General features: G+C 41.7%; 4 protein-coding genes across 5 annotated transcripts in view; 1 reads left to right on the forward strand and 3 right to left on the reverse strand.

Annotated features, from left to right (window-relative positions):
• Positions 1-11,551, forward strand: part of LOC135335770 (ankyrin repeat and KH domain-containing protein 1-like) — a 28,850-nt gene extending 17,299 nt beyond the window's left edge. The window contains exons 16-37 of one of the 2 annotated variants that reach the window (XM_064531317.1): positions 86-228; positions 582-687; positions 1,101-1,446; positions 1,623-1,723; positions 2,021-2,116; positions 2,385-2,501; positions 2,669-2,754; positions 2,899-2,972; positions 3,151-3,622; positions 3,869-4,018; positions 5,018-6,170; positions 6,510-6,682; positions 6,966-7,156; positions 7,533-7,700; positions 8,056-8,207; positions 8,419-9,325; positions 9,563-9,667; positions 9,892-9,933; positions 10,117-10,253; positions 10,518-10,589; positions 10,729-10,902; positions 11,280-11,551. In XM_064531317.1, the coding sequence (XP_064387387.1) occupies positions 86-228; positions 582-687; positions 1,101-1,446; positions 1,623-1,723; positions 2,021-2,116; positions 2,385-2,501; positions 2,669-2,754; positions 2,899-2,972; positions 3,151-3,622; positions 3,869-4,018; positions 5,018-6,170; positions 6,510-6,682; positions 6,966-7,156; positions 7,533-7,700; positions 8,056-8,207; positions 8,419-9,325; positions 9,563-9,667; positions 9,892-9,933; positions 10,117-10,253; positions 10,518-10,589; positions 10,729-10,899 (4,962 nt within the window). In that variant the 3' untranslated portion in view covers positions 10,900-10,902; positions 11,280-11,551. The remainder of the gene's footprint in view (positions 1-85; positions 229-581; positions 688-1,100; positions 1,447-1,622; positions 1,724-2,020; positions 2,117-2,384; positions 2,502-2,668; positions 2,755-2,898; positions 2,973-3,150; positions 3,623-3,868; positions 4,019-5,017; positions 6,171-6,509; positions 6,683-6,965; positions 7,157-7,532; positions 7,701-8,055; positions 8,208-8,418; positions 9,326-9,562; positions 9,668-9,891; positions 9,934-10,116; positions 10,254-10,517; positions 10,590-10,728; positions 10,903-11,279) is intronic. The other variant, XM_064531319.1, reaches the window with a different exon arrangement.
• A 663-nt stretch (positions 11,552-12,214) lies between these two features.
• Positions 12,215-20,071, reverse strand: LOC135335787 (alpha-latrocrustotoxin-Lt1a-like). The gene is made up of 7 exons (XM_064531356.1): positions 18,388-20,071; positions 17,573-17,788; positions 15,221-15,511; positions 14,528-14,749; positions 12,811-12,912; positions 12,660-12,755; positions 12,215-12,594 (listed from the first exon to the last, which is right to left on the reverse strand). Exons 1-7 carry the CDS (start codon positions 18,833-18,835, stop codon positions 12,518-12,520), a joined length of 1,452 nt encoding a protein of 483 aa, XP_064387426.1. The 5' UTR covers positions 18,836-20,071; the 3' UTR covers positions 12,215-12,517.
• Positions 20,072-20,210: 139 nt separating this feature from the next.
• Positions 20,211-21,902, reverse strand: LOC135335795 (carbohydrate sulfotransferase 14-like). The gene is made up of 3 exons (XM_064531367.1): positions 21,761-21,902; positions 21,497-21,656; positions 20,211-21,163 (listed from the first exon to the last, which is right to left on the reverse strand). Exons 1-3 carry the CDS (start codon positions 21,868-21,870, stop codon positions 20,399-20,401), a joined length of 1,035 nt encoding a protein of 344 aa, XP_064387437.1. The 5' UTR covers positions 21,871-21,902; the 3' UTR covers positions 20,211-20,398.
• A 3,043-nt stretch (positions 21,903-24,945) lies between these two features.
• On the reverse strand, positions 24,946-26,883 carry LOC135335788 (uncharacterized). The gene is made up of 4 exons (XM_064531357.1): positions 26,720-26,883; positions 26,480-26,581; positions 26,273-26,353; positions 24,946-26,169 (listed from the first exon to the last, which is right to left on the reverse strand). The coding sequence occupies exons 1-4, from the start codon at positions 26,809-26,811 to the stop codon at positions 25,149-25,151; spliced, it is 1,296 nt and encodes a 431-aa protein (XP_064387427.1). The 5' UTR covers positions 26,812-26,883; the 3' UTR covers positions 24,946-25,148.
• Between the last annotated feature and the right edge of the window lie 226 nt (positions 26,884-27,109).

Raw genomic sequence — 27,109 nt, forward strand, 5'->3', positions numbered from 1 at the left:
AACAGCGAGTTTGTAGTGTTCTACAGTATTGTACATACATTGTACATGGATCAAAATGTACATGGATTAAAACTTCCACTGACAGGTTGTGGAGCTGTTATTGGCCAAGGGGGCCAACTTTGAGCACCGCAATGTCTCAGACTACACCCCTCTCTCCCTGGCAGCCTCGGGAGGCTATGTCAACATCATCAAACTGCTGCTACGTGCTGGAGCAGACATCAACTCAAGGTGATTTATATTGTGCATTACCGTAAGCGTTCTAATTATAGAATCAGCCTCGGTGAGGACGCCCTCTTTTATAACGCCCATAATTATACTACCATATAAAATCAATTTTTTTTGTACATTGTTTCTAGAAAAATAATTATTTTTTACTGGTTCTATAATTAGAACGATTACGGTACCTGAAGTTACTACATGTATTCTTGCAGTAACTTTTAAGGGCTTAATTGCTCATACTATTGGCTGTGTGATTAATACATGTACATATAGCTCAATTGAAGGCTTACTTTTTAGCTCAATTGTTGAGCCTTCATCTGAAGCTTGTCCCCTTTGCTAACTGTTGTGTGATGCTCCCCCAGGACTGGTAGTAAGCTGGGCATCTCTCCTCTGATGCTGGCTGCTATGAATGGCCACACCTCCACTGTCAAGCTGCTACTGGATATGGGCAGTGATATCAACGCTCAGGTGAGCACAGTGGTCCCTGTAGCATGCTTAGTGTCTTGTAATACTATGAAGCTGATTAGGTAAAGAGTGTTAACTAAACATTTGCCTATCTTACAATCTGGACAAGGGTTGTCTCACCACGGGGTCTTACTACTGGTTGACTTATGTTTTCTCCAGTAAGGTTTGCATTTGGTAAGCTACATGTAGGTGAGAAGGATTTCTATTGACCATTGTACACTACATGTACATGTACATGTACAGTGTACGCAGGATATATTGTGTTAAAATATTGTCTGACTAGGAATGTGTATTTATCCTTTAATGCCTGCACTGTACAATATACATTTTTCAGTATGTGAGCATCAGCAGTACTGGTGATATTTTCAGAGTATTTTCCCCCAATTATGAATAGTACTATTATACTCCCTCCTCAGATTGAGACCAATCGTAACACAGCTCTAACGCTCGCCTGTTTCCAAGGCCGTCACGAGGTGGTCACTCTGCTAGTTGAACGACAAGCCAACGTTGAGCATCGAGCTAAGACTGGTCTCACCCCTCTCATGGAGGCAGCCTCTGGGGGATATCACGAGGTCGGCAAAGTCCTAATCTCAAAGGGTGCAGATGTGAATGCCTCCCCAGTGCCTAGCTCTAAGGATACGGCTCTGACTATTTCTGCTGACAAAGGTCACTTCAAGTTTGTGGAGCTCATTTTGAGACACGGGTCTTTCGTAGATGTCAAGAACAAGAAGGGAAACTCCCCTCTGTGGCTCACTTGCAATGGTACGAGTGTGTTTGTACTGTGATACATGCACGTGTGTGTGGGGCCTGTGTGCGCAGTTAATAAATGTTTAGCGTTAGACCTGTGATATTCATACTGTACATGTAGCTATACCACATGTATGTGTGTACATGTAGTTCCCCAGCTGCCTCTCATGTTGACTATTCTGTCACTGTAGGTGGTCATCTTGATGTGGTTCGCCTACTGGTTCAGTACGGGGCAGATGTGGACAGTCAGGACAACAGAAAGATCACCAGCCTTATGATTGCTTTCAAACGGGTAAGCTTTAGGAGTATATATGTAGCCAAAATTTATCGTTAAACAGCCACCACCAACCTACGCCTTGTTTGCGTCCTGTTTAGTGTCAAAGTCGATCCTACTTTTCCACAGTTTTTGTTTTGCTTGTACAGTGTACATTGTGTGCAGTTACATGTAGTACTTTTTTTGTCCCTCTCTCTTGCACATTCTGAATGTGTGCTTTTCGCATTCCAGCTCTACATTTAGAGTATCTGAAGTACAGTGTAGCACTTGCAACTTTGCCTGTGTGTGATTGTGTGTTTCTCCTCATGTTTGTAGGGTCACCTGAAGGTGGTCAAGTACCTGGTGGAGCATGTGACTCAGTTCCCCTCTGATTCTGAGCTCACCAGATTCATCTCTAACATCACTGACAAGGTACGTATATACAATCACTGGCATTGCTCATACATGTACTTGTACTTGAGAATCTTATTCTAGTCTTGGTATATTTATTGTTAGGTTGCTGCTAGAAAATTAATTATTAGTACAGTATAGTAATCTGATGTGCAGTACAGTACAATCGTCATGTATGTGTAGTGTAATAGATGGTACCAAGGGCGTAAAAAGAGAAGAGGGCATGCATTACACCAGCTGCATTACACACTTGTACACTGTAGTGTATTACTTGCTCCCTCACCCATAGGATCTGCTCAAGAAGTGTCAGCGTTGCATGGAGGTCATCATCGATGCCAAGGAGAGACAGGCGGCAGAGGCTAACAAAAATGCCACCAGTCTACTAATGGAAATTGACCAGGAGAAGGTATACTGATTTGTGTGTACTGTACCTCTCTAAGGGTTTATGTACTGTAGTTCTCTTAGTTTGATAATGTGCATAATTTTACATGTATGCTAAGCACTGTAAACCAGTGAAGATTTTATATTGTCTGCTGATCTCAGAGCTTCATGCTTTTTATGCTTTCCACACAGAAACACGAGGAGGATCGGAAGGCTGCAGCTGCTCGCAAGAGGGCTAAGAAGAAGAGGCAGAAGGAAAAGAAACAGGCTGCAATCAAGTGAGCAGACCCTTATACTTTATCATTTCTTTTCCATAAGTGAAGTTTATACACTTCAGCTGCATTTTATAAAGTACATGTACCGTGTGCAGTCTGTATTATGTGCTGTATATTGGGCTTGACATTTTGTCACTTGGTCTACAGGGCTCAGAAGGATACATCTGATGACAAATGTGATGATGGTGGGAGTGGGGATTCCCCTCAGGAGAACGAGCCAGGTAAGGGAATTTCCCCTGGTGATTCTCTTCTCAATATCCTCTTACACTGACACAATATCATGTTCATGTACATTTGTACATGTAGCTTGAAAATGTGAAAAAAAAGTGCCAAAAGATTTACTGATAAATGCAATCCTGATAGTACGTACCTACAATAATCCCTTACTCCCTCCAATAGGTGAACCTGATGATTTTGTAGAAGAGGATCTCCCTGAGCCGGTGGTGCCATCTCAGAACAGCAGACTGCCTCTCCAGGACACCCAAATCACACCTCCGTCTAAACCAGACACAACTGACACCTCCTATCGGCAAAACAAGAGAAATACGAGCGTCTCCAGTGATCCAGGAAACAACAAGAAGTCAGGAGGGCAGAATAAAACAATCGAAACCAACAAACCACTCCGTATTCAAGACATTTCAAAGGAGACTGAAAATCGAGTTATTCTCAGTAAATCTCCATCTCTCAAAAATATGGAACGGCCAGTCTCGATTCTGCCCCCCAAGAGAGAGCTGAGTGATCAGAGCTTGGGTGCCAGGTCGACCAATAGGAAGACTCGTACTACAGCGTTGAAACCTCAGGGGATGACCACACCCACTAGCAGCCCTCGTAAGGGGAGGAGGGAAGAGGGATGGAAGGAAGTAGGGAGAAGGTGCGTTGTGTGTGTGCTACTGTACATTCAGTGCTAATTGTCGTTTCAAGGTGACCCTTTACCAGATATAATTATGCAAAGGTTATTTGTTTAGGTGTGTTTTTTGTGCAGACCAATATGATACTGCTAAAAATGTTTTGCTTATTATAAACAAAAGCTTAAATTCAGGAACTTGATTTACTGCCAGTTATTTTATTCTAGCTGTCGTTTTTAATCTTTTATTGTGTCCTCTCTCCGTATATACAGGACCAAAAAGATCAGTATTCCTCTGAGTGTGTTTGGTCAGATTGTGGGCAAGAGCAGTGCCAACCTCAACGCCATCAAGCAGGGCACCAACACAGCCATTGAGATTGACAAGGTCTCCAAACAGTCTACCAACAGATCCCTCACCATCAGGTATGCTAATTTGAAATTTGTCTTGAAACATGGATACTCAAGATGCACCCATTAATTCATAATTATTCCCAGTATCACATACATGTACATGTAGTGGGGATATACCGTAAGCGTTCCAATTATAGAACCAGCCTCGGTTAGGACGCCCTCTTTTATAATGCCTATAATTATACCATATAAAATCATTTTTTTTGGTACATTGTTTCTAGAAAAATGAAAGCACTGCGGTGCTGATGCCTCGGTGGAGATGCCAAAGCAAGCTACTAATAGCTTTTATGCACATGATAAACAATTTAGTTTTGCATGCAAAAACTCAGAGAGTGGGTAATGATCGACCATGATTGTTGTTAAAAACGATCGATGCCAAAAGTTCAAGTATAAAATTTAATGGCTGCATTAGCAGAGCCTTGCAGCTCTCTTCTCACTCTTGCAGCTACCAATAGCTAGCGTTCTAGTACAGAGCTAACTACTAAGTAGAGTAGCAACACTCGGTATACAATTTTGACTACGTGCTCTTCTGAAAAGGCATTCCAAGTAAGCAAAACTAGGCATAACTCGAGAACGAAGCATTATTTTGCAAATCCACGAATTAAAATCCAAGAAAGCATGACTAGAAGCCTATAGAAACTCTTACTTGCACTTGATTCATCCTTGAGCAGCTGTACCAGTCTACACACACACACACACACACACACACACACACACGCACAGACACACAAACACACTACCGTATACCTCGCTTGCGCATGCGCACCGAGGCATAATAATTATTTTTACTGGTTCTATAATTAGAACGTTTACGGCACACTGTATACCGTAGCGTAACTGATGACATGTACAGTGTACAGTGTGATTTCTAACTGCTTATACTTTTGTATACCCCACTACTACGAGGCTCAGACTGTTTATTGCTCAAACTGTGTTGTTGGATCACCTCTCATTGTACACATACATGTACATGTAGCACTACAGTACTGACTTGTGTTCTCCTCCTCATAGGGGCTCTACTGACGCTGTGAAGCTAGCACATCAGTGTATAACCTCCCTCACCAAAGACCCCAGCCAAGAGCTACCACAGCTCATCCGTAGGATCACTGGAACACCACCTATTACCACAGCCGCTCAGAAACGCTATGTACCTCCGTCAAGCGATCCTAATCCAACTCTGTACCCCTACGATGAGTTACCGGGTGCTCCACCAGCTACTGGGAACGCTACAGCACATGCGTACACTTCTGTGTCTTCTCCCATCACTGTGACAGCAAGCATCAGCAACCCTGCTAGATCACTACAGAAGAAATCGAGTAGTTCTCAGATTGTGCCTAGTGGAGTCACACCCGTGGCTGGTAGCAATAAGAGTAAGGCTAATACTACAGTTATTATGGCCTCACACGAGAAGGCTGTCATTGACACAAAGCCCACGTTTGTTACGAACGTTGTACCAACATCTCGTGCCTCGGTTATCGGCACTACAATGTCTGCTCAAGGTCTACCCTCAGGTCCTGCTCCTGTACTAGCGAGGAGCTCTTCAGCTGGGAGTACCGTACAGCCAGCCACTTCTGGTGCTGTACGTAAGCTCTTTGTTACATCCACTCAACCTGTGAAGCCACCACCAGCATCGAGGGCTCCATTTTCAAACAGCTCCAAGACGATTCTATCTCGTTCAAATTCAAAACCTATCATAACTCAAGATACTAGTACTGTCGTGAAATCTAGCAGCACTGAGTCAAATTGTAAACCTACTAACAATACGTATCCTCAACAAGTCCCTGTTAGTACAGCTAGCAAGACCATGTCCTACTCTCGAATTATAGCCCCTCAAGAAAGCATCAGAGGTCAGCCTAATGAAGTGATTGAACAGCCAGTCCAACAGATCATGAAATCACCCACCTTCTTTCAAGAAGCTGCCACACAGATCTCAAAACCAAAGAAAATCTCGACGTATTCGGATGCAGTTGGAAAGAAGTACCAATCAGCCATGGCTAGTGGAGTGAGCTGCAATAACTTTGGTAACGAGAACGCTCGCATGATGGGATCAACTGGAAGTGTGTATCCACCATCTTCTAGTGTTGGTGGAGTCTCTCCAGCTCAGACCCAGTCAACTAAGATGAACCTAGCTCCTGGAACTAGGCCTGTGGGTGACAATGATAAGGTGAGTGGTGATTGTCTTGTTTACAAGAGCCAGAATTCATGTACATACTGTACTTAAGAGCTGTATGTGCACATGATATGATTTCAGAAGTGTTACGTTATTGCTTCACTGCAGCTTACTTCTTGCATTCTTATTAAAGCATACTTCATTATACATACATGTATGTAAGCCTCCTTTCATTAACAAAAGTACATCACTCACATTTATACATTGTATATCAGTTTTTCCTTTTAAGACCCTTTACCAATCTGTCTGGTAAGGGGTCATTAAGATAGGAAATCAAATATTACATGTACCTGTCACATTACTTTTATTAATTTTTCCTCTCCTGTTTTGTAGCCTGTAACCTCCCTTGCTGACAAGCGTAATGGCAGTAACACTCGTAGTGTCCCCTGGGGTGATCTGGTGGACAAGACCTCACCAGACTATCACCAACAAGGCTTTGAGGATGAGAACAAAGACAAGCTCTCTCCACCTTCCTCTGGCCTTGGACCTATAGGACCACCCAGCAAGTGAGTTGTACTAGTGATTTTGAATCACCATAATCCAATATTAATTGCACGGGTTGGTCCCACAAAAATCCAATCTCTCTTGTTGTACCTGTAAATCATAATAATTATACGTGCATGTTATGTACAGTGTATCTCTACTCCCTTAGTCACATCAGTGCTTGTTGTACAGTAAAGTATTACATTGTTATGCTGGTGTAAAACTCTGCATTTAGTACACAGTGTTTGTATAGTGTTATTTGGTTTGTCCCTCTTCTAATTTAAGCATTCTCTCTATTTCCTCCAGGTCATGCAAGCCACTGAGCACTACCCCAGTATCAGCGGTCAAGAGTGGCCCTCGTAGCTACAGCCCCAGCTCTAGCAGACCCAGTCCAGCCGGTGTGAGCGCCTCTCCTCAAAGAGCTGAGTTATCCCCGGCAGCCAAGAGCCCTCTACTGGGACCAGCCCCTCCAGGCCTACTACCGCCGCCTGATAAAGGTCAGTGTCATGAATTATCCAACAAATTCTGAGCCACACATGATAATGATAATAGGTGTGGGGATAGATAGTATAGTTACACCTTCATAACTCCGTTAAAAGTTGAAACCCTGTGTGATCCATACCCTACCTGTGGTCAGGTCAAAGTGTTTTCCCTTCCGTTGTTTGTAGCTACAATGTAGCATTTACAATCATACTTAATGTATCCATTTCGTGAAGTTTTCACATGTACACTGTACATGTGAATAATTATACAGGCTGTACTAAAAAGTCATTTTCCACAGTACCCTGTACATGATTTGTACATGTGCAGTGTGTATTGTGCCACAGTCTTAGTGTAGACTGTGTGTATTATTGATGATATCTTACTGTACAGGCTATGGCAGCTCATTTCGACCTATCCATGGAGTGGAGTACTCGTCCCAGGCTGACACTCCTGGGTCCTCGAGTAATAACAGCTTTCAGACTCTTGTACCCACCCCTGTACGAAACCAACGCCCACCACTTCTAGCCACACCCCCTGGACTATCCATGTTACAGCAAGGTAAGCACAGGGGGGTTTTGTATGGACAGGAGTACCTTTAGTTCGATTTCTCATTCGTACTTTTCTTCAAGTTATACACGTTTTTTGACTTTTAAACAGATGTGGCCTTCTTTGTTAAGGGGTTGTTTGCACACAAACTGTTCATTTAGAATCGGTGCTGACAACCTTTGTGGTACAATATACAATATAGTTCGCCCTTCTTTAATGGTGACCATTGAGGAGTCTTCTACTCTATAGTGCTTGTCATAATAATTATTCCTAAAGAGAGTGTGTATTGCGATGTAGTCTGAGTACATTGTACATGTATTATTGAGGTCCCGCTAATCTAATAATCCAGTGTATCGTCCCTTCACAGGTGTTCGCCCTGGTTCAATCACACCCTTAGCATCACCAGACAAGATCTCTCCAAATAAGAGTCCTCCTCACCCATCCATGAACAAGGGCTTCAATCCAAATGCTCCTTCGTTTGTCCCCATGGCTCTTCAGCCAGGCCCAAGACCATCTGTGGTACGTTGGTTCTCTTCAGAGTGTATTATTTTGAATACACATACAGTGTACAATGTACATGTACATACATTTTTGTATCTCTAAATTGTTACATGTACACTCCGCATGTTGTTTAATTTTGAATATCCCCTTGGCAAACCTACATGTACATGTACCAGGAGCACATTAACAACTACATCTCATTTTGTGTGCTCTCTATTCACTTATACAGGTAACGACCAGTTCTATCCTAGGGGCTCCCCCTACTGTCAAGTACCATAGTTTTGGTCCACCCACTGCCGTTGCTGGGGGCAACTCGATCCTCGGTGCCCCTCAAATGCCTCCAATGTACGGTAACGCAAACACGCAGCCTAGAATGGTCTCACCCGTGCCGTCAATTTTCCCTAATCAACCCCCACCCCCTAATGTGATTCAAGCCCCTGGGCCCCCTCAAGGAACCCAACAACAACCACAGCCTGCTGGGGGGCAAACGTCAATTTTAGGACAGCCTCCCCCGATATTTGGGGGGACTATGTTACCTCAAGGATTTTCACCAGCATTACAAAATCAGCCTCCAAGTGGTATTTTCGGTGGACCTCAAATTGAAAACAACCAAGCTCCACCCCAATCTCTACAGCACCCTCCTCCTCCGTTTGGCATTAATTTGATACCATTTCAGGTCAATGGTCAACAACAACCATCTCAGAATTTCGTCGGAGTTCAGCCAACACAGGTTTTAGTTTCGACCCCTCTCGCTGACGGATTCCAAGTTCAATCTGACGCACAGCAAGTTGGTCATGCAGTGATTGTATCAGCCAACAACATGGACTTCTCTGCCAAAATGGTAGGCTCTGCGATGTATCCGAATAAATCTGGCGAAGCAGTCATCGATCTTCGTCAAATGTCAGCCAACACTGGACTCAGTATTGGTGTTCCCGGGCCTGTGTTGTTTTCGGCCACCACACACTCTCCCAATCTCCCCATTACGTCCCCTGGTGTGTCAGGAGTGAGAACCAACGATTCTCTGTTCAACTTGAGCATGGACAGTTTCTCTGGCCTCTACCCAAACACTCAGACAGTGTCTGTGGTAAAGGACCCCAAAGCAGCAGTGGACGCTCTCTACGCCAAGGGCTCTAAAAGTAAGTGAATATTTCTGTTTCTTTGTAGATACCCAAATTCATTATTGTATGGCTGCATGTCTCTTGTACGTGTACAGCTAGTGCATGTAACACACATTTACGGTACTCAGTGTTAAAAAATGTTTGTTCTTCCTACCCAAACAAGTTGTGAGTAATGTTACACATGTATAAGCTGTACTGGTAGAAATCATCGGGAGTTGTTCAGGCGTATTTTCACTTTTCATTGTGTTCCTGCAGTGGCCATGTCAGGGGAGGGTGTGATGGCTGATGGTCTGCTACCCATTGGTACTGAGCGTGCCCAGAAGAGCTCTGCCATGCCCTCATTCACTGTGCTAACTCCAGGTGTGTACACTGCGATATTTTTTTGTAGTACAGTGCACACACACCAGCCCATGCATGTACGTATTATACATGTAGATTAGTGCTGTGTAAAGTTGACTAGTACATATATGTACAATGTATGTACTTTAGTCTTGGTGTTATGCTCTAACACCACCGTCTATATGATTATAGAATAGTGCTGGGTAAATATTGTGTTGAACTTTTGTCCTTTGTTGATTGTACAGGTATTCTGCCATCCAATGTTTGGAGTTACTCAGGAAGTACTGGTACGTTAGCTACATGTGTCATCAGTATACGTGTACTGTACATACGATTATACATACATGTACGTGCCCATGCACATACTAATGTAGCATTTTGTGTAGCCTACGTACAGAGAGTAACTGTACAAGGCAATTTTCTTCCAAATTTTGTTTTTACCCCCAATGTCTCCTTCTCTCTACCCCCAGAAGACAGTGACTGGTCCAAGGTGGGGCCGGTGGAGACCAGTTGGCCTAGCCTGCCTGACTCCACACTCAGCCCTCATGACACCCTCGAGTCTGTGCTGGGCAGACTGGGCCTGCTTGACTACTATCATCTGTTACAGGTGATTAGACACAGTACTTGAATGAGCACTTCACAGTACAGTACAGTACAGTACAGTACAGTACAGTACAGACATGTAATTGTATGATGTGCTATTAGTGACTGAAGCAATTAATCCCATATACATCCGGTCCAGTAATTGCACGTTGTCATTGCACTCGTGCTATTAATCCCATATTAACCAATTGTTCACATGTATGCTTATAGCTATTAATCATGTACAGTTTATAAAATCTTAGCTAGCTCACAGTTTTATATTTTACAGCGTAATGAAATTGATCTGAACGCCCTCATGCTAATGAGTGAACAGGACTTTGCTGAAATTGGACTACCTCCTGTAAGTTCCTAAAATTGCATATAGTGTGCATAATTATACATGTACATGTACATGGATGTGTACGTAGTTTACAACGTTGTAAACGTCATGTAATTCCCTTGTGTGTAGAAGCTGTGTTATTAGAGTCTATTCCTTGCAGGGCCCGAGACAAACCCTTCTCCTCGGTATAGGTCGTGTCCCTACCCTCAACAGCCTGGACAGGCCAGTGTCTAAAGGCAACTCTGATGGTGGTGGTGTAGGCTCACCTCCCATCACTCACGACCAAGGCCCACCCTCCAACACACTCGGGCCTGCCTCTGCTTCTCAATAACAGGTGAGAAAATTCAAACATAGATGTGAGGTGCGGTCATGTGACATCGTACAGCAGTCCCTATGTACACAGGATTGCATGACCATGCATGATAACTTTTGTGTAGATGTCCTCTAATATGATAGTTGTCAGTCAGCTGCATGTTCAATGTACAGTGCAGTACGTCTTGAATTGTCTGGTATAGCGTGTACTATTCTCGTACGCCACTGTAACATGTTATGTAAAGGCCAGGTTCACACCATAGACACGTGCATGGATTGTAGGAGAGTTGAAAAATTCCGCATGTACATGTTGGTTTTTACCACTTTTCTTTGTATGGGTTTGTTTTCAAACTGTCAGTGTACGCAATGATTGACTGTGGTCTTGTTCTTGTCTTGCAGGATGTATGGATTGGACGTACGTACAGTACTGTATACCAATAGAAACTTAATGCTGAACGGAATTGATTGTCGATTGTGTACAACTGAATCGATCCAACTTCTGAACAATCCATTATTGAGATTGCTATGTTTATTATTGATTAGTGTATAGTCTATGCATCACTATTTGAGGTGTACGATTCATGCTGTGTGTCCTTATGGCTTGTGAATGTAGCACTTTACCTCTATTGTTATTGTATTGTATTGTGAATACTTTCTTCTCTTGAAACTTCTGATAATTATATGACTTAATCAACTGTGTGCATGAACCGTATAGCACTTAATTTTTACCCGCTGTTTTAATTAGGTATAGCAATTCTCCACGTAAATTAAGTCCATGAAATACTTAGCTAACGGAAAAGACGCAATGTCATTTGACCAAAAATGAATATAGCATGCATGTCAACAGAATGTTTTTAGAGGCACTTCCACGAAAAGTTTGCACTATATAATAGTTAGACACTGTTTTGGAGGTGTCCATGTGATTTAGAAGCCCTCAGCCACTTTAGTACCCTCGCTATGCTCGGAATACTAATCAGTGCCTTTGGGCTTCTAAATCCCATGCATAGACACCTCCAAAACAGTGTCTAGATATTAGTGCACATGCGCAAATCGCTTGACTACAATACAATTACTTGACAACGGAATACTAGGTTAGACACTATTATGTAGCTGACTTTGATCACATCTCTGTATGACAATATAATTATTACGCATGCATGTACAATTAATGTAGCTACGTAGGTAAACAAACAGACATACAATTGCAAATTATAAACCAACTTTAATTGGTTTGCTATAAGGATTAATTTTATGGCAATGTAAACCACTGCGCCCATGCCATTGGATAAATCCCTAGAACCAGTATTACACAATGTTGTATAACTATAACTTGATTCTTTCAGACTCATAAAAATTTTATCGTTAATGCATTTTGGAGTCTCGTGGTGTTCCAACAGTGAAAAAATAATAATGAAAAGTGGTACATGTATAAGACAAACGATAAATGAGGATAAGAATCAAGTACTATATATATATATACATGACATTGTATACATGCATGACTTATTTAGCGTTCCAACAGACTCAGTGAAAATAATAATGAAAAGTGGTAACGCAAACGATAAATATGAGAATCAAGTACACTACATGACATTGCATAATACTTGTACTGGGTGGCATAATTATAAGGTTTTTGATCAATAACAGCTAGGTAAGTCACCTTTTTGTTTTTTTGTTGGTGGTCCATTCTCCTCACTCTCTTCAGTCACAGCAGCTGTATATAGCGAGAGTATAGCTGTATTGAACCACACTGTATATTTATGATCGTAGTGAGCTTACGTTGTTGTGGCAGAGGCTTTAGGAAGTCAGTAATTTCAGTGTAACCCCGCTGTGTAGCAATGTCACGAGGAGTATCGCCATTTTTGTCAGTTGCACCTGAACAAGAATGGTGGTGTAAAGCAAAAGTATAACACTGGGAGCTAGTACTCACTGATATCACAGTTGGCCTTTTCCACTAAGTACTGCACCACATCTTTGTGTCCCCGAGCGCATGCATTGTGGAGTGGGGTCCTGTTGATATTATCCCTCACATCTGCACATATATATAACACACCATGGTACTATTAGTAAAACCAGTAGGTTTTACATAGGATTGGCAGTGGGTTTGCCCGTGTTTAGCAATATTTCAATTATTTTGACTCGTGTTCAAACTGTTCTATCTCTGCAGGGAAAGGCCACATCAAGAAACTGGCTGAACAGATAGTTTATTTAGCCTTTTCTCTCTTTGTATCTCTCATTTCATAATCCATGAACATTTTAATGAATGAATATTTTCATTTTAAAAATTGCACTATTTCGACGTTTCACCGCTCTTTGTCTGACTGACTAAGTAAGTAAGTGAGTAAGTAAGTAAGTTTCTTGCCCAGCATTTACTCCAAGTACAGCCATCTCCAGGACATTCTGCACAGGGTTTCCAAACGACTACAACCTGGATTACAAAGCGCTTCTTCAGATTTGCGATTGCTTCCACGAGGCAGATGACCTCTCAGTCTCTATTTCTCTTACCTAGACAATTCCGCCATCTTTAATGACTCAGCAATTGCGTTGTGGCCAATAATAATAGATAGGCGTGGCTAATAAACCGTGTGCCTAAAATCAGTGCAGCAGTGCTTTTCCAGAGCCTGAGGTGTTCCTTTTCTTCACACTGTTCAGCTCTAGCTCCCTTTCTCTGACAGGCATGCTATATGCACTGGCTAGATATCATGCTCTTAAAATGGCTGTCATTTAATACTGATTCGCAAATTCAACATAATTATCAAGCAATAAATTATTACTCATTATACTATAATTATTAGTCCAGAGATATTCTAGAAGATATCTGATTAGTCCTGTCTTCTCTTCTTGTACTGCCTCTTGACGTTCCACTTATGCATGTCATGATACGTAAACTGTACTGAAAAAGAAAGGGAATCCGACTAGAAAAACATTTGCAATGTGAAAAATTGCTAGGATTGGCCAGGGGAACCACAAAAAAGCGTGGGAACAAGAAATCAGACGAGAGCATAACTCCAATCCGTTACAACGTCATGAACATGTACAATACATAGTATATTAAATAATAGACTGTGTTCCAGATCCACCTATCAGCTTCCATCCACCACATCATTCCATGCAGTCACCAGTACGGTCCGTGCATGTTACTACGCATGGATGGACTGTGTGTACCTGTGCTCAACACTGCATGTATTAGGAACATCAATTCATCACAAATCATCATGATTATGTGCCCCACATTCTAAAATGGATGTATAATAAATATATATAGGGATTGGTCATCACTCCACCAGTAAAAATTGCGTGGCATATTGGCTGGGAAAACATGGGAAAACTACCAGTATATACATGTGATTGACGTTGTAACGGATTGGAGTTATGCTCTCGTCTGATTTCTTGTTCCCACGCTTTTTTGTGGTTCCCCTGGCCAATCCTAGCAATTTTTCACATTGCAAATGTTTTTCTAGTCGGATATACATAAGGATTGACAGTGCAAGTGTGTGTTTTCAATTATTGCACACATTTTGACTCGTGTTTAGACTGCTCTATTCTGCAGGGAAAGGCCACACCAAGAAACACACTGGACTGATAGCTTAGTTAGCCTTTTATCTGTCTAAATGTGTTAAGCATGCATAATAGATTATCAAACTCACTCTTGGGGTCAACCTTGTCTTGCTCAACCAGTTGTTTCACCACACCCAGCTTGCCCCACCAACATGCTGCACACAGTAACTTGACCTTGTGCTCATCACCACCACAGCCACGGCTCATTAGGTAGAGAGCAACATCCATGCAACCATCATCCAGACAGCCATACAGGTAGTCAGAATTCAGAGCTATGTTCAGTGGTGATTGTTCCCAATCATCCGTTACATCTGCAAGACAGTAAATTAGCATGGTTATGAGTGCGACAAACAGTCACAGGGTATACTATAGCCAGTCAGTCTGTCTGTCGTTCTGTGTATTCTGAGTCTGCTCATCTGGATGCGATAGCACTGTGTTTGTACTATGGATAGCCTCAACACAACAAGGTAGTATAGTTTTAAATTTGGCATATTTTGATGTTAAAGCTTCGTTGTCGAATAAAAGCGAACAAAAGCTAAGAAGCTCTAACCTGCACGTTGGTCTAGATGTTTACATGCGGCCAAATTATAACGCCGAGGTTTGCACTTCAGTGCTCCAGTTGGCACAGTAGTAATTAACTAGTGCCAATAATTATAATTTTAATTTCTAGAAACCATGCAGACAGGTTGAGCTTGGACATATAATTATAAAGTCTGTATTGCCACCATAATCAAATACTGGCATTCCTTTTAAAAGCACAGTAGCTAGGTCATCATACTCACTCTTGGGGTCAACTTTGTGTTGCTCTATCAGTTCCTTCACCACACCCAGCTTGCCACATCGACTTGCTGCACACAGTAACTTTTCCTCGTGCATACTCCATCCACAGCCACGGTTGATCAGGTAGAGGGCAACATCCACACGGCCTTCTTCATTATCGCACTCATGATAATCAGGGCCTAGAGCTTTGTCCAGTGGTAACTGTAACTCATCCTCATCCTCATCTTCTTCATCAAAACCCTCCTCATCGCTCCACATATAGTCTCGTTTGTTCCATTCATTGACAGGCAGTTCTAAAACACCCCAAATGTTATCAGACATAGTGTTACCAGAGCTTTATGAATACCATAATTATAGCGAGTAATTCAGGGAGAGGGGGGAGGGGTTAAAACATTCAGAGCACTACTTTTGTGGTTGCTACTTGCATCCAGAGCCCAAGGTCAATAGGGTCACTTTTTAACGAAAACAATAATATCTTGTCCTGGATTATTGACCTGGATTATTGACCTTAGCTTGGATATAACAGCTATATATACTGCTTCTGTTGTTTTTGATCGTTTATTTGCCTATCCAGCGCATGCAGCAAACCAGTACATCAAAATTTATACCATAGCTAAAGAAGGCATATCTTGTAATCTCTTTTCTCTAGCTGGTTCGTCTGGGGCTCAACTGATTTCTGTTGTGATGAAGCTAGTAGTGGTGAGGGTGAGCTCAGTTATATATGTAAACGTCTGCATAAGGCTACGTGGTGTAAACTATTGACATTGGCGTACCCCTCTGGCTTGGACCCAGATAAAGGTGGTCAATGATTATAGGCCTTGCCCAATTATGCTCAAAATGTTGCCTATTAACTCATGTTTTTACCTATAATATTATAGTCTTCGATTTTTACAACATTACGGAATCTTCTACCATAATCTTTTGAGGTACTATTGTTGGTGTTCGGCTGCCTGTAATCGGTGTACTGGAACACTGGACTGGACTGGACTTTGACGCAACACCATGCATGCAATTACATTCCTTTTCCTCATCAGTAACAAGACCACAATGACAATACTATAGTAAACATGAAAGCAGCGCGGGTGCTGATGCCTTGGTGTACGCATGCAGTATACTAGCACTTCAGTCTATTATTATGCATCGGTGCACATGCGCAAGCAATGTATACGGTGTGTTTTTGAGTCTGTCTGTCTGTCTGTGTGTGTATAGACTGCTACAGCTGCTCAAGGATCAATGAAGTGCAAGTAAGAGTTTCATAGGCTTTTATAGTCATAGATTCTAATTTGTGGATTTGCAAAATAATGCTTCGTTCTCGAGATATGCCTTACTTGGAATGCCATTGCAGCCTTTTTAGAAGAGTGCGTAACAAAACTTGTTCACCGAGTGTTGCTACTCTACTTAGTAGTTAGCTCTGCACTAGAACGCTAGCTATTGGTAGCTGCAACAGTGAGAAGAGAGCTGCAAGGCTCTGCTGATGGAGCTAGACTTGAACTTTTGGCATAGATCGTTTTTAACAACAATCGTGGTTGATCATTACCCACTCTTTAATAATAATACAAAAAATATTCATCATGTAGTTTAATGGAGTTAAATAAACGTAGTTAACGAAGTAATACACTAACCGCGGCCTTACCTCGAATCACACAGTCGTAGGTGTGGCTTCCAGTCACATGCATGCCTATCGCACATGCGCATCCATGGTTCCACGTGCTAAAGTACAGCCGCTGTCAGCGAGCCACAGACAAATTGGCTGCTCAAATCTTATGCCTCCCACCCTCCCATTCACGGAGGTTAAGACCTACTTTCCATCCGACGATGTTGATATACTGGTTGGGGGGCTGAATAAGGGCCCCCAACACTTACGTGCTTAATGCTAATCGCAGGGGCTCCTCTCTCAGTACTCCCCCAAAACATTACCGCAGTCACGTGACCCCTAACCTCTAGCGTGACAGGGCACGTGACATCTGCTTAGACCGGTACTTCCAAAAGATAGTAATATCCTCACCTAGGATATGACGCATTCCTAGATCGCAGTCATTTACTACAATCTGTATGACCATAGTTAAATGATATTATGTGTGTAGCTTTATATTATCATTGTTATGTAGCTTTGCACCTCCACCGGGCTAGAAGCTTGTGCGTACAAGTTGCTCACTAGATTACCGTTCTATCTACTTCCTTCAATCTACTTCTTTCTGTCTTGACGTCATTGTTTTACAGAACATTTACGCTGTTATTTGTAGCCTCCAGATACTGGGGTAAGATTGGGGCATGCGCAGGCAGTCGTTACCAAGTAGTGAACAGTATATGATACTACAGAGAACATTCAAAGGCACAATAGAATTAACACTCACTTTCGGGGTCAACTTTGTGTTGCTCAACCAGTTCTTTCACTATATCCAGCTTGCCCCACCAACATGCTGCATGCAGTAAGTTGTCTTTGTCCTTATCACTACCACAGCCACGGCATATCAGGTAGAGGGCAACATCCAAACAGCCTTCCTTCTCTCGCAGAGTGTCAGGATCCATAGCTATATCCAGTGGGGACTGTCTCTCATCATCCCTCACATCTGTAATTTAACATAATTATAGATAGTCAGTTACACGAAATCTGATTTAACACTAGAGCACTAAAGTGCAAACCCTCGGCTGGTGACATGACATGATTATAAAGAAACCATATAATGCAGTGCATGTAGTGATGAATATCATGTATGACTTATTAAACTGTCTAGGCAAGCAACTCAGGAAGCTAACCAGACTGGAGGCATGCTGAAACATTTGAGAACAGAGTTTTATATACACTGTGGACTAGGATCACAGCAAAGAAGCCTGGAGTCTCATGCATAGAAGTGAAGTAGGATCCCAGAGTCTAGTCTCGAATACCCGCCTCAACCTAAAAGCTTTTAGGTTGAGGCGGGTATTCAAGACTACCCAGAGTCAGCTAACAGAACTGAACCAGACACAACTGTGATTGAATTCTAAATACTTATCTCACAGACTACTGCTTTGAAGGGTTTGCTCCCACTGTTAGGATTGACTGTGGACACCCCTTTCTTGTGAAACAATCAAAGCACATTGCAAATTATTTACCTCTTCAGTAACACTCTAATACTTTTGAGCGAAAGCAAAAACATGGTGAGAGGCACAAATAGTAACGACTGCTTACCAGTGCTGCAGTTGACCTCCTTGATCAAGTACTGCACCACCTCGATATGACCTCCCGAGCATGCCCAGTGAAGTGGAGCTCTGTTAGCCTCCCCACCACCGTCATCAGTAAAACAGGTACAAGCTCCATGGCCGGATAAATGGGTAACAAGCATCTTTACAATCTCAAGGTGGCCGTCACAACAAGCTCTGTGTAATGGAGGCAACCTTGTTCCCCACTCCTTACTCCAGTAGAGCTGGTGGTTGGGGCATGCCCCGCATGCCAACAGAGATTTCACTTTCGTGACATATTTGTTACGAACAGCCTGTATTAAGCTCTTGGCTAGCTTTTTCTTCAGCGTGGCTAGCTTCTCTACCTTGGCTAACTCATAGTTAGAAGAGGAATGCTTACGAGCTGTCTGCTTAGTACGGGCCATGCATGTGCCTGCCGCGCCAAGCAAGAGGATCATGAGAGATGGATCATGAGGAAGAGACTAGCCTCGAATCCAAAGCAGCCAAAAGCTTAGCCTCCATTCTAGGCCGATTAAATGCGGCCATGAATCGAGGCTACCAAAACAAAAGAGTGCCATTAATGGGTGTGGCTTTGCAACGACCCGGCGCGCGCCGAGGTTGGACACGTCACGTGCAACAAAATTACTTTACGCTTCCAGATGCCGTAGAGGGATAGTTTTAGTTGCTGTAGTGAGCTAGCTCAGGTTAAAATAATTGTCTCGCTGGTGGATGCAATGAATGATACAAGCCCTACACTTTAAAAAATAGTGTGTGGTTTGCATGCTTAATTTTGGCAAATATCAGGTAAAAACGCACATTTGTACAAGTTACGCAGCTTGCATTAAAACCACACATCATGTTTTTACAGTGTATAAACAGAAGATGGTGTATATCCCTTTCCTTGGCAATCTGTTGTAGAAATTACAACAATGGGTAAGGAATCGTTATGATGAATTAGATGAAGTTTTATGTGAGCTCCTCCCTGACAAACAAAGTGTAGTCTAGGTAACGGCCTTATCAGTCAAGTAGGCTAAAAATCTGTGTCCTTTGATGTAAGCTTTGATGTCTCTTTGTGCATATGTATATGTAGTTATAAAAAAAAAGAAACCTTTGACTAGCTAGGAAGAGTAGCAGCAGTAGTAGTAGGAAGAGTAGCAGTAGTAGTAGAAGCAGTGCAAGCAGGACTAGACTAGATTAAAAAGTTGGTGGAACGAATAACTGACCGTTTGGACGTCACCTGGCTGCCAGACTTTCATCTGGACTCTTCCCCCTGAGTAGCTGGCCTTTCTCTAAGCCACAAAACTGAGCAAGAAGCTGAAGAAGCAGCTAGACAGAGACATGTACCTAGCCTTGAGAATTGGGAGGAGTGGCTCAACTAGTTAGCCCAGCCCAGAGGAATTGTTACCGTGGGTACTGAACAACCGTAGAAGTAGGGCTACCCCTGGCTTTACTGAATTAACTAGCTGTGTCTGCTGTCTAGTTGGACCAGATTTAGCTAGATAATGGGGTAGAGAATAGTTGAGCGGTGCTGTGTGTAGCTTGAACTGTACTGGCTGGCAAGAATCTAGTAAGCACCCTATGCACTGATAACTCGTCAGAATGGAGGGTATGTTCTAGGGATCTGAACAGCTGTACATCCAAAGGAGCCAGGGAGTGCCAATCATCTTCTCCCAGTCTCTGACACGCTAAACAAAAGGAGCTAGAACTGGGAGTCCCAGCTAGAATTGCTAGCCTGATCTAGAATGACATGGAGGCGTGGTGAGGTGGGATCCATACTAATTGATCGACCTAAAGACGCTCCTGTTCCAGATTTCACGAATGGCAAGGAAAGGGTTATACACCATTCTCACACTGCTATTATTCAAATTGTAAAAAAGATTGATATTCTGGAATATTTGGCACAGGCGTAGCCTCGAATCCATGCCGATTAATCGAGGATGAGGGGAGCCCCATATCGCTTCTATACACTGTATTCCTCCTGCGGCTACACCTTGGGGCATAATTAATATAGGGTATATAAATTATTCATGTGGCACACCGAGTTCATTTGATATGTTGAGAATTCTCTTGTGACTGTCTCCTTCTTCTGGGAAAAGATGGTAGTAAAAGTCTATGTCTTGTGATAGCTTTTGGAGTACGCAAACTTTTTGCTTTTTTGTTAGTTGAGCATAGACTTCTTTTTGGAATGTTGCTGTGTCCGTACCATTTTTTCCTTCATAATACCCTCGTAGTAGTAGGCTCGAGTTTCCATGGATCTTGTCCAAAAGCACCTTTGCATCTCGGTTAAATGACTTGAAGTTACCATAATAGTCATATCTTATTGCACAAGGTGAACAGAGGTCAAATATTGGCAAAAAATGTTTATCTTCTCTTGCACCCGTGTCTAACCAGTATGTAACAAAATCAAAAAATGATATAGCAACTTCTTTTTGTCCTCCTGCTGCATACCATTGCTTGTACTCTTGTGGATGTGTGTGTTGGTAAATTTCTTTCTTGATCCAGTTGTAGTGAGGTGTGTTTCGTTTAAATCCTTTCAGTGGATACTTGTGAACTTTGTCTCTGTAAGCGCTGACAAGCCTTTCCAATGGATTTCGATACATGATAAATTTGTAATAATCGTTCAACGCTTTGTTGCGCTCTTTAAAACTGAGAGCCTTAAGTGCTGTACTGAAAACTGTTGAGATAAACACAGGGTCAGTTCTTGTCTGCTGATACACATTTGGTGACCAATTTTTTAGCAAGCCTTGACTTTGAAGGAACGCAATCTTGAGGTGTGTACAGCCCACCTTCAGGTGAATAGAAAGTATAGTTATTTTTGGCTAATATAGGGTTTATTCTATCACGCTCAATCTACAATGGAACCTGTAACGAATTGGGGAACAGAGTGTTGGCAATTGTACAGATTGAGGTGACCTTTGTTGAGTTGTATATATACATGCACACACACTGTTCATTTGTGATCTGAGTGCCTGGCCTTCATATCGTATAGTTGGCCTTTCTACTGTATACACGTACGTAGATGAAAGCAATTGCATATTGTACACTAGTTCTCTTTAGGTATTAGTTAGTATGGTGGCACAAATGTACTATCTACAGCATTTGATTACAGACCCCCTTACTTTTGGAGCAAAACAGTACAGTACTTTGGAATCTTGGTTAACAAGTATCTGGCGAAGAAACCTTTCTTCTGGTGCCCTATGACCATAGTTCGATTCTTTTGTTAAGTTGTACTTCTGACAAAACCTTTCCACTTGTATCTGTATCATAATATCTCTGATTCTGCCATGTGTCAGGACAAAGTGTATATATTCAATTTCACATGTTTAATTGTAGAAACTATAGAGACATATATATAACTATAACAAAATTAAACAGTAACTTACTGTACATTGTCTTGTAAAAGAGTTCCTCTCTGTAGATGTAGATAGTTAGTCACAGCTAGTATCAGTAAAATAAGTATGACTAGAATCTTAAGTTTTGTCCTTGGGCACATTGTGTTGATCTGTGTTGATCCATATGTACAAAGCTATAATTCTGTAGCACATTATTCGGCTGTGTAAAACATGTTACCAGGTAGATCACTAATGCAATTTCCTTAGTGTTAATTGCCAATCTTGTAACTGCTGTTACACTCACTGTGCTTGCATTGTATAGATCTAGTTTCAGACACTTGAATTAAAAATTCTGTACATGATTCTAAACATGCAAGTATTCGAAGTATTTAGCAGTAGAATGTTCTGGTTAGAAATGAAATACATAAATCGTGTAAGTGATGAATACTAGGCATGCACATATTAGATCTATACACTTAACATCAAACAGGCGTCATTACTCCTTAATCACACTTTATTTAACAAATTTTCCTGTTCTTCCATGTTCAAAGTACGGTATCTAAAACTGTATACACGTAAAACTGTTTCCACTTCATTTCAGGTCAAGGTCCTGTCTTCACATCAGTTTTACGGCCTCAATGGCTCCGGTTTAGCAGACATTGGACACGTCGTAGTTACACCAACCAGTACAGCTTGCTTTATACATCTTCCCAGATATTTGTTAAGGCCAATTAAAACATCTTCAATCATATTCAGGCTGTGAGACTTATTTGAGTGTAATTTAAGTCTATACCAGCTAGCCCCACCTATACCTACCCCACTCCACTAGACTACATGCTTGCACTAGATCCAGACCTCAAGAATCAGGTCTTTCCACAACATGGTGTAACAAGGATTTCAGCACAATAAAAAGCACAATACTATTTATAAGGTGAGAGAATATTTTATACTTAGCTAGATTCCAAGCGAACAAGCTATATTATTATGAACCAACCATGTTTTTATAGTATATAAACCGATGATCACGAGCAGAAAAATGATTAAACTATATATGTTGTATTATTTTTATACATGGTAACAGGAGTTCTTTATGAACTCCTGATGCATGGTAATCATTATAATAATATGCACATGGATCACTGTGAAGTTGTGGAGAGCTCGCATTGGGTTGTTCAGTGGTGAGAGGCCAGGGGATCGCGACAACAAAGAAGTAAAGCTCCCTCAGTGATATACTGACTATAGTGGGTATACTACTGCAAAAGTGGTTCAAGGTGGATTGCATGCATAATCTCAAGTTTCTGAGCTTTCAAGATAAAACTGAACACACAAGGAATGTTAGTCTCCTGGTAATATCGATAGTTGTGTTACTCGATCCACTCTCTTGTCCATACACCTTTTGTTCTTAGCTGCATGGAGACGTTGAGAGCAATCCTGAGCCTCGAATGAGTAAATTTACCTTTTGACCTCTGAGATCAAAGGAAATTAATGCAGTTGCCAATATATGCGCTGTGCATGGTGAGTGCCATTATTATGTCAATATAGAATATTGCACTGTGAGTAAAGTGACCTTTGAAGACCTGAGTCCACCCTCCAACCAAAATAGCAAAACATATTGCAACACTCTCTCTCAACTGTTTGTGCATGGTGTCTGAGGATCGAGTATACACCTCAACCAGACAACCAACAATTCAAAACCACTCCACATATTTGGTTACGTACCAACTGGAGTCTTCTGTGGGCTCATCATACGCTCGACTATAGTTTCCCAAGGCCCCACGGAATTCTAAGCCAATATCATCCCATGTGGCACTGTGGCTGTGTCACAATATACCGTATAGCGGGAAATTTTCGTGGGTGCAAAATACTGTCTATTTGGCTCCAAAGCCCTCAGCAGAAATGTTTGTGGTTTCTAGTATTCGCTTTTAATGCCAGGAAATCACACCCACCAATAGCTTAGCTTTGTATGTGAAATACCGGTACGTGGGAGCTTATCCCAATTTTAATTTTCGCGTTAACTATACTCTGCCCTCACAAAACGTGAAATTTTGCATTTCCTATACTGTATTACATATTATACTATAGGCCTTCTTTTCTCGTAAGAACTCTCTCCCACTTTCTTGTTTCCACGCGTTTCCCCATGCCAATTGATAATAGCACATTCTATGTTTCACTTGTTTGACATAGCTATACAAAACTAATGTGTCTATACGTATAATTTTTATACATGCAGTGACATTGTGTACAGTGAAAATACAATTAGTCTACAAGCACATTAATAACAATTCTATACCGTATATATGGAGCAAAATTTTCGACGGGCTTAATTTTCGCTGTTTTCGTGGGTTAGCAATCCTACACGAAAATTAGTTGCACATTGTTCTTTAGAAATATTTGCTATAACATGCAAAGATAGGCGTGGCTTCCGGTAAGCAGTCAACCCACGAAAATTATATTTTTAGAGGCCACTCCACAAAATTTAAGGTGCCTCGAAAAGTTCACCCTAACGGTACTATAATAATTAATTATGATAGCTGCAAATACTGCATGTATGTATAGCATGTATATTTCTAGGGTGTAAATGTTCGCGGTTTTTCTGATCAAGCATGCATGTACTGCGAACATTTATACTCACAAATTTCATATCGCATACATGCATGCTGCAGAAAGGCTGCTATTCCACGAAAGTTTATACCCTCGAAATATACCCGCTATACGGTACTTTATAGCTAATAGGATATAGGTCAAGTCTGTAAAGCATGCAGTCTAGAAGTATTCCTTGTAAGTCTCTTAACACCAATCCACGTGCTTCTTGGTGTACTCACAAAGGTTGCCCATGCAGATCATTGCCGTTCATAATACAGCCAGCTTGAGAAGAAGTACAGGTCTTGCAGTTGGCATTTTTAGCAGTTTCCCTTAAATTTCCATACAGTTAGAGAGTGGCTGCTGTTCCTGAGAGATTGCTTTACATTGGAGTCATTGTAGTTCAATCCGGACCTGAGCTATTGGCCGTTATATAATGTGTGGTTGCTCTTTGGAGGTGGGTTCGTTAATGGGGTTCTACTGTGCATGTATGTATGTCGATCATCCAGATTTCGGGTGATTGAGTGCGTGTGCCAACAATGGATACCAGGCGTTATTTTCTCATAAGTGGTCTGGATTTGAGGCTAGGCTCTCTCACTTTCTTGTTAATACACTCTCTTTGGTGCTTCCCCAGGCCAATCGGATACTGTAGTATATTGTACCGTAAACCAAAACTTATTATTAATAAGGTGTAATGTCAATCACATTAATAAGAATTCTATTATACATATAGATCTAATTGCAGCTGCAAATAACTATACTCAACTGTTTATGTATTATAGCTAAACTTTAATACACAGCACACTATAATTATAGGGTCAAGTCCGTAAGCAGTTTACAAGTATTCCTTGTAAGTCTCTTAGCACCAACCCACGTGCTTCTTGGTGTACTCGCAAAGATGCTTCAGATCATTGCCGTCCATAATGCAGCCACCTTGAGAAGAAGTGCAGGTCTTGCAGTTGGAATTTTTAGCAGTGCAGCTTCCCTTGCCATAATATTGGTAGCAATTACACTTTGTGTATTCGTCAGGAGCATTAAAAACATGTCCAACTTCATGAGCGAAAACCCTGTCAATCTGATCGGAACCCCAACCGTCATTGCTGTACTGCATGTATAGAGGTCCGCCACCAAAATAGGCATACGCAAAATGACTTTGCTTGTACTTAGAGAAGAAACCAATGAAAGCACCATCAGCACTAACGGCATTTTTGAAAGTTTGTGCTAATTTGTCCCTTCCAGTTTTACCAGTTGGGTAACCACAAGCTTGGAGTGTAGGATTAGCAAACACGTCATGGCAAGATGCATAATTATAGCTAGAGCAATAGGTTGGGTTGGAAGCAGAGATTATTGCCATCCCATAATACATCACAAACGACAACCTAACCCCATTTTTCTGAGCTTGGTTTGCCCAGAATTTAAGCCCTGCTAGACATTCGCTTATAATCTTCTGTTTCTCACTATTGCTTATTGCTAAGCTACCAGGACCGGAAGCAATAAGAATAAGAGCGACAATCTTTCCAGTCATGGTTTGGCGATATGGTGAATCTCCCTGAAAACCTTCGTCTGAATCTTCTCGTTTAAAGGCCATTGGAGCTGTTTTTTCGGTCCACTTTTGAACCGTTGGTTGTGGTCTCAGCTCATCTTCTCGTGCCATCCAGTAGGCATTAGCATGGTTCAAAGTTTCCGCCGATGCTGAGCTCGAAATATGGGCTGAAGCTTGACTGAAGCTATTCTGCTTGGCTACATGAGAAGGGAATTTTGCAACCAAGAGGTTGTGACCAAGTTGGAGTAGAACATGGCCCCCAGCAGCTTCCACTTCAGCAGTTGCCTCGTCAATGTTCTCAGTGTGAAGCAACATCTCCTCCATGGCGGCAGGACTCCTGCATGTATATAGAGCAGATAACATCAAGTATAGCTATTATATAGATACTGTTGCATAATTATTACATGTATGATCATTTCTGGAATCTGGCAGCAATTTACCCTTCTGATTCTTGTTTGTGGGATGGCTTTGGTGAAATATCTCCCTCGATCACTGCTCCACTCAAAACTGCCTGAGATTCACTATAATTACATGCAAGTAATAAAAAAAACTTTTTAAAAGACACATTGCATGCATGCATTGTATATGTGTGGCACATGGAGGTAATCACAATTTATAATGGGTCAGCATAAACTCTAATATTATACCGATCATTGATCATCGATTCAAGTTCTTGTATGTCTCCTAGTGGTTCGGGATGAGGCGAATCATCATCAGCTTTCAGGTCTTGCAATATCTCTTCAACTTCACTGATGAAACAAAGCAAAAAGGCATTCATGCATAAATATATAGTATAGGTGCATGTGGAAGCTGGTAATAAAAGGCTGCATGCATGCATGCTGGTATGAAACATAAAGGTATATAATCTCAGGTCATATATAACTCACTTGAGCACTGTTTCCAGTTTAGCCTCTTTGTCAATCAGACCAGCAAGTGATGCGGAAATCATACAGCAAATCACAAGCAGCAGCAACTTCATTTCGTTCTGTTGGTTGGCTTTTCTTATCCTTTGTTGTTGAAAATGTCTTGAGAGTAAAGTAAGCTCCAAAGAGTGTGCTTTTATACCATCCATGCATGACTTTATAGTTCAGGAAATTCATAGTGAGTTGCACACTCACCAATACTGTACTGTAGGCAAAATTCTTGACCACAGTGAACATAGTGTAGCCACTCCCTTTGCCAGAATGTGCTCACACCGGTCCGCGCGTGGGTATACCTATGTACTCAGCTAACATTCTTGAGCCATGACTTCCTCAAAACGTAACCTGGATTAAAGG

The sequence above is a fragment of the Halichondria panicea genome, chromosome 5 (genome assembly GCF_963675165.1).
Source record: "Halichondria panicea chromosome 5, odHalPani1.1, whole genome shotgun sequence".
NCBI lineage: Eukaryota > Metazoa > Porifera > Demospongiae > Suberitida > Halichondriidae > Halichondria > Halichondria panicea.

Excerpts from the sequence above, each read along its gene's own strand:
- LOC135335787 (XM_064531356.1), bottom strand. The coding sequence starts at position 18,835 with ATGATCCTCTTGCTTGGCGCGGCAGGCACATGCATGGCCCGTACTAAG. Across the intron at positions 14,750-15,220 it reads ACACAAAGTTGACCCCAAGA|ATGTAACGGATGATTGGGAA; the intron begins GTGAGTATGATG and ends ACTGTCTTGCAG. Across the intron at positions 12,595-12,659 it reads AAAGCCTCTGCCACAACAAC|CTGCTGTGACTGAAGAGAGT; the intron begins GTAAGCTCACTA and ends CGCTATATACAG.
- LOC135335795 (XM_064531367.1), bottom strand. The coding sequence starts at position 21,870 with ATGTGCCCAAGGACAAAACTTAAGATTCTAGTCATACTTATTTTACTG. Across the intron at positions 21,657-21,760 it reads CTTTTACAAGACAATGTACA|AATCAGAGATATTATGATAC; the intron begins GTAAGTTACTGT and ends GACACATGGCAG. Across the intron at positions 21,164-21,496 it reads TGTACTGTTTTGCTCCAAAA|GTGGGCTGTACACACCTCAA; the intron begins GTAAGGGGGTCT and ends ATTCACCTGAAG.
- LOC135335788 (XM_064531357.1), bottom strand. The coding sequence starts at position 26,811 with ATGAAGTTGCTGCTGCTTGTGATTTGCTGTATGATTTCCGCATCACTT. Across the intron at positions 26,582-26,719 it reads AAACTGGAAACAGTGCTCAA|TGAAGTTGAAGAGATATTGC; the intron begins GTGAGTTATATA and ends TTGTTTCATCAG. Across the intron at positions 26,170-26,272 it reads CACAAACAAGAATCAGAAGG|GAGTCCTGCCGCCATGGAGG; the intron begins GTAAATTGCTGC and ends ATATACATGCAG.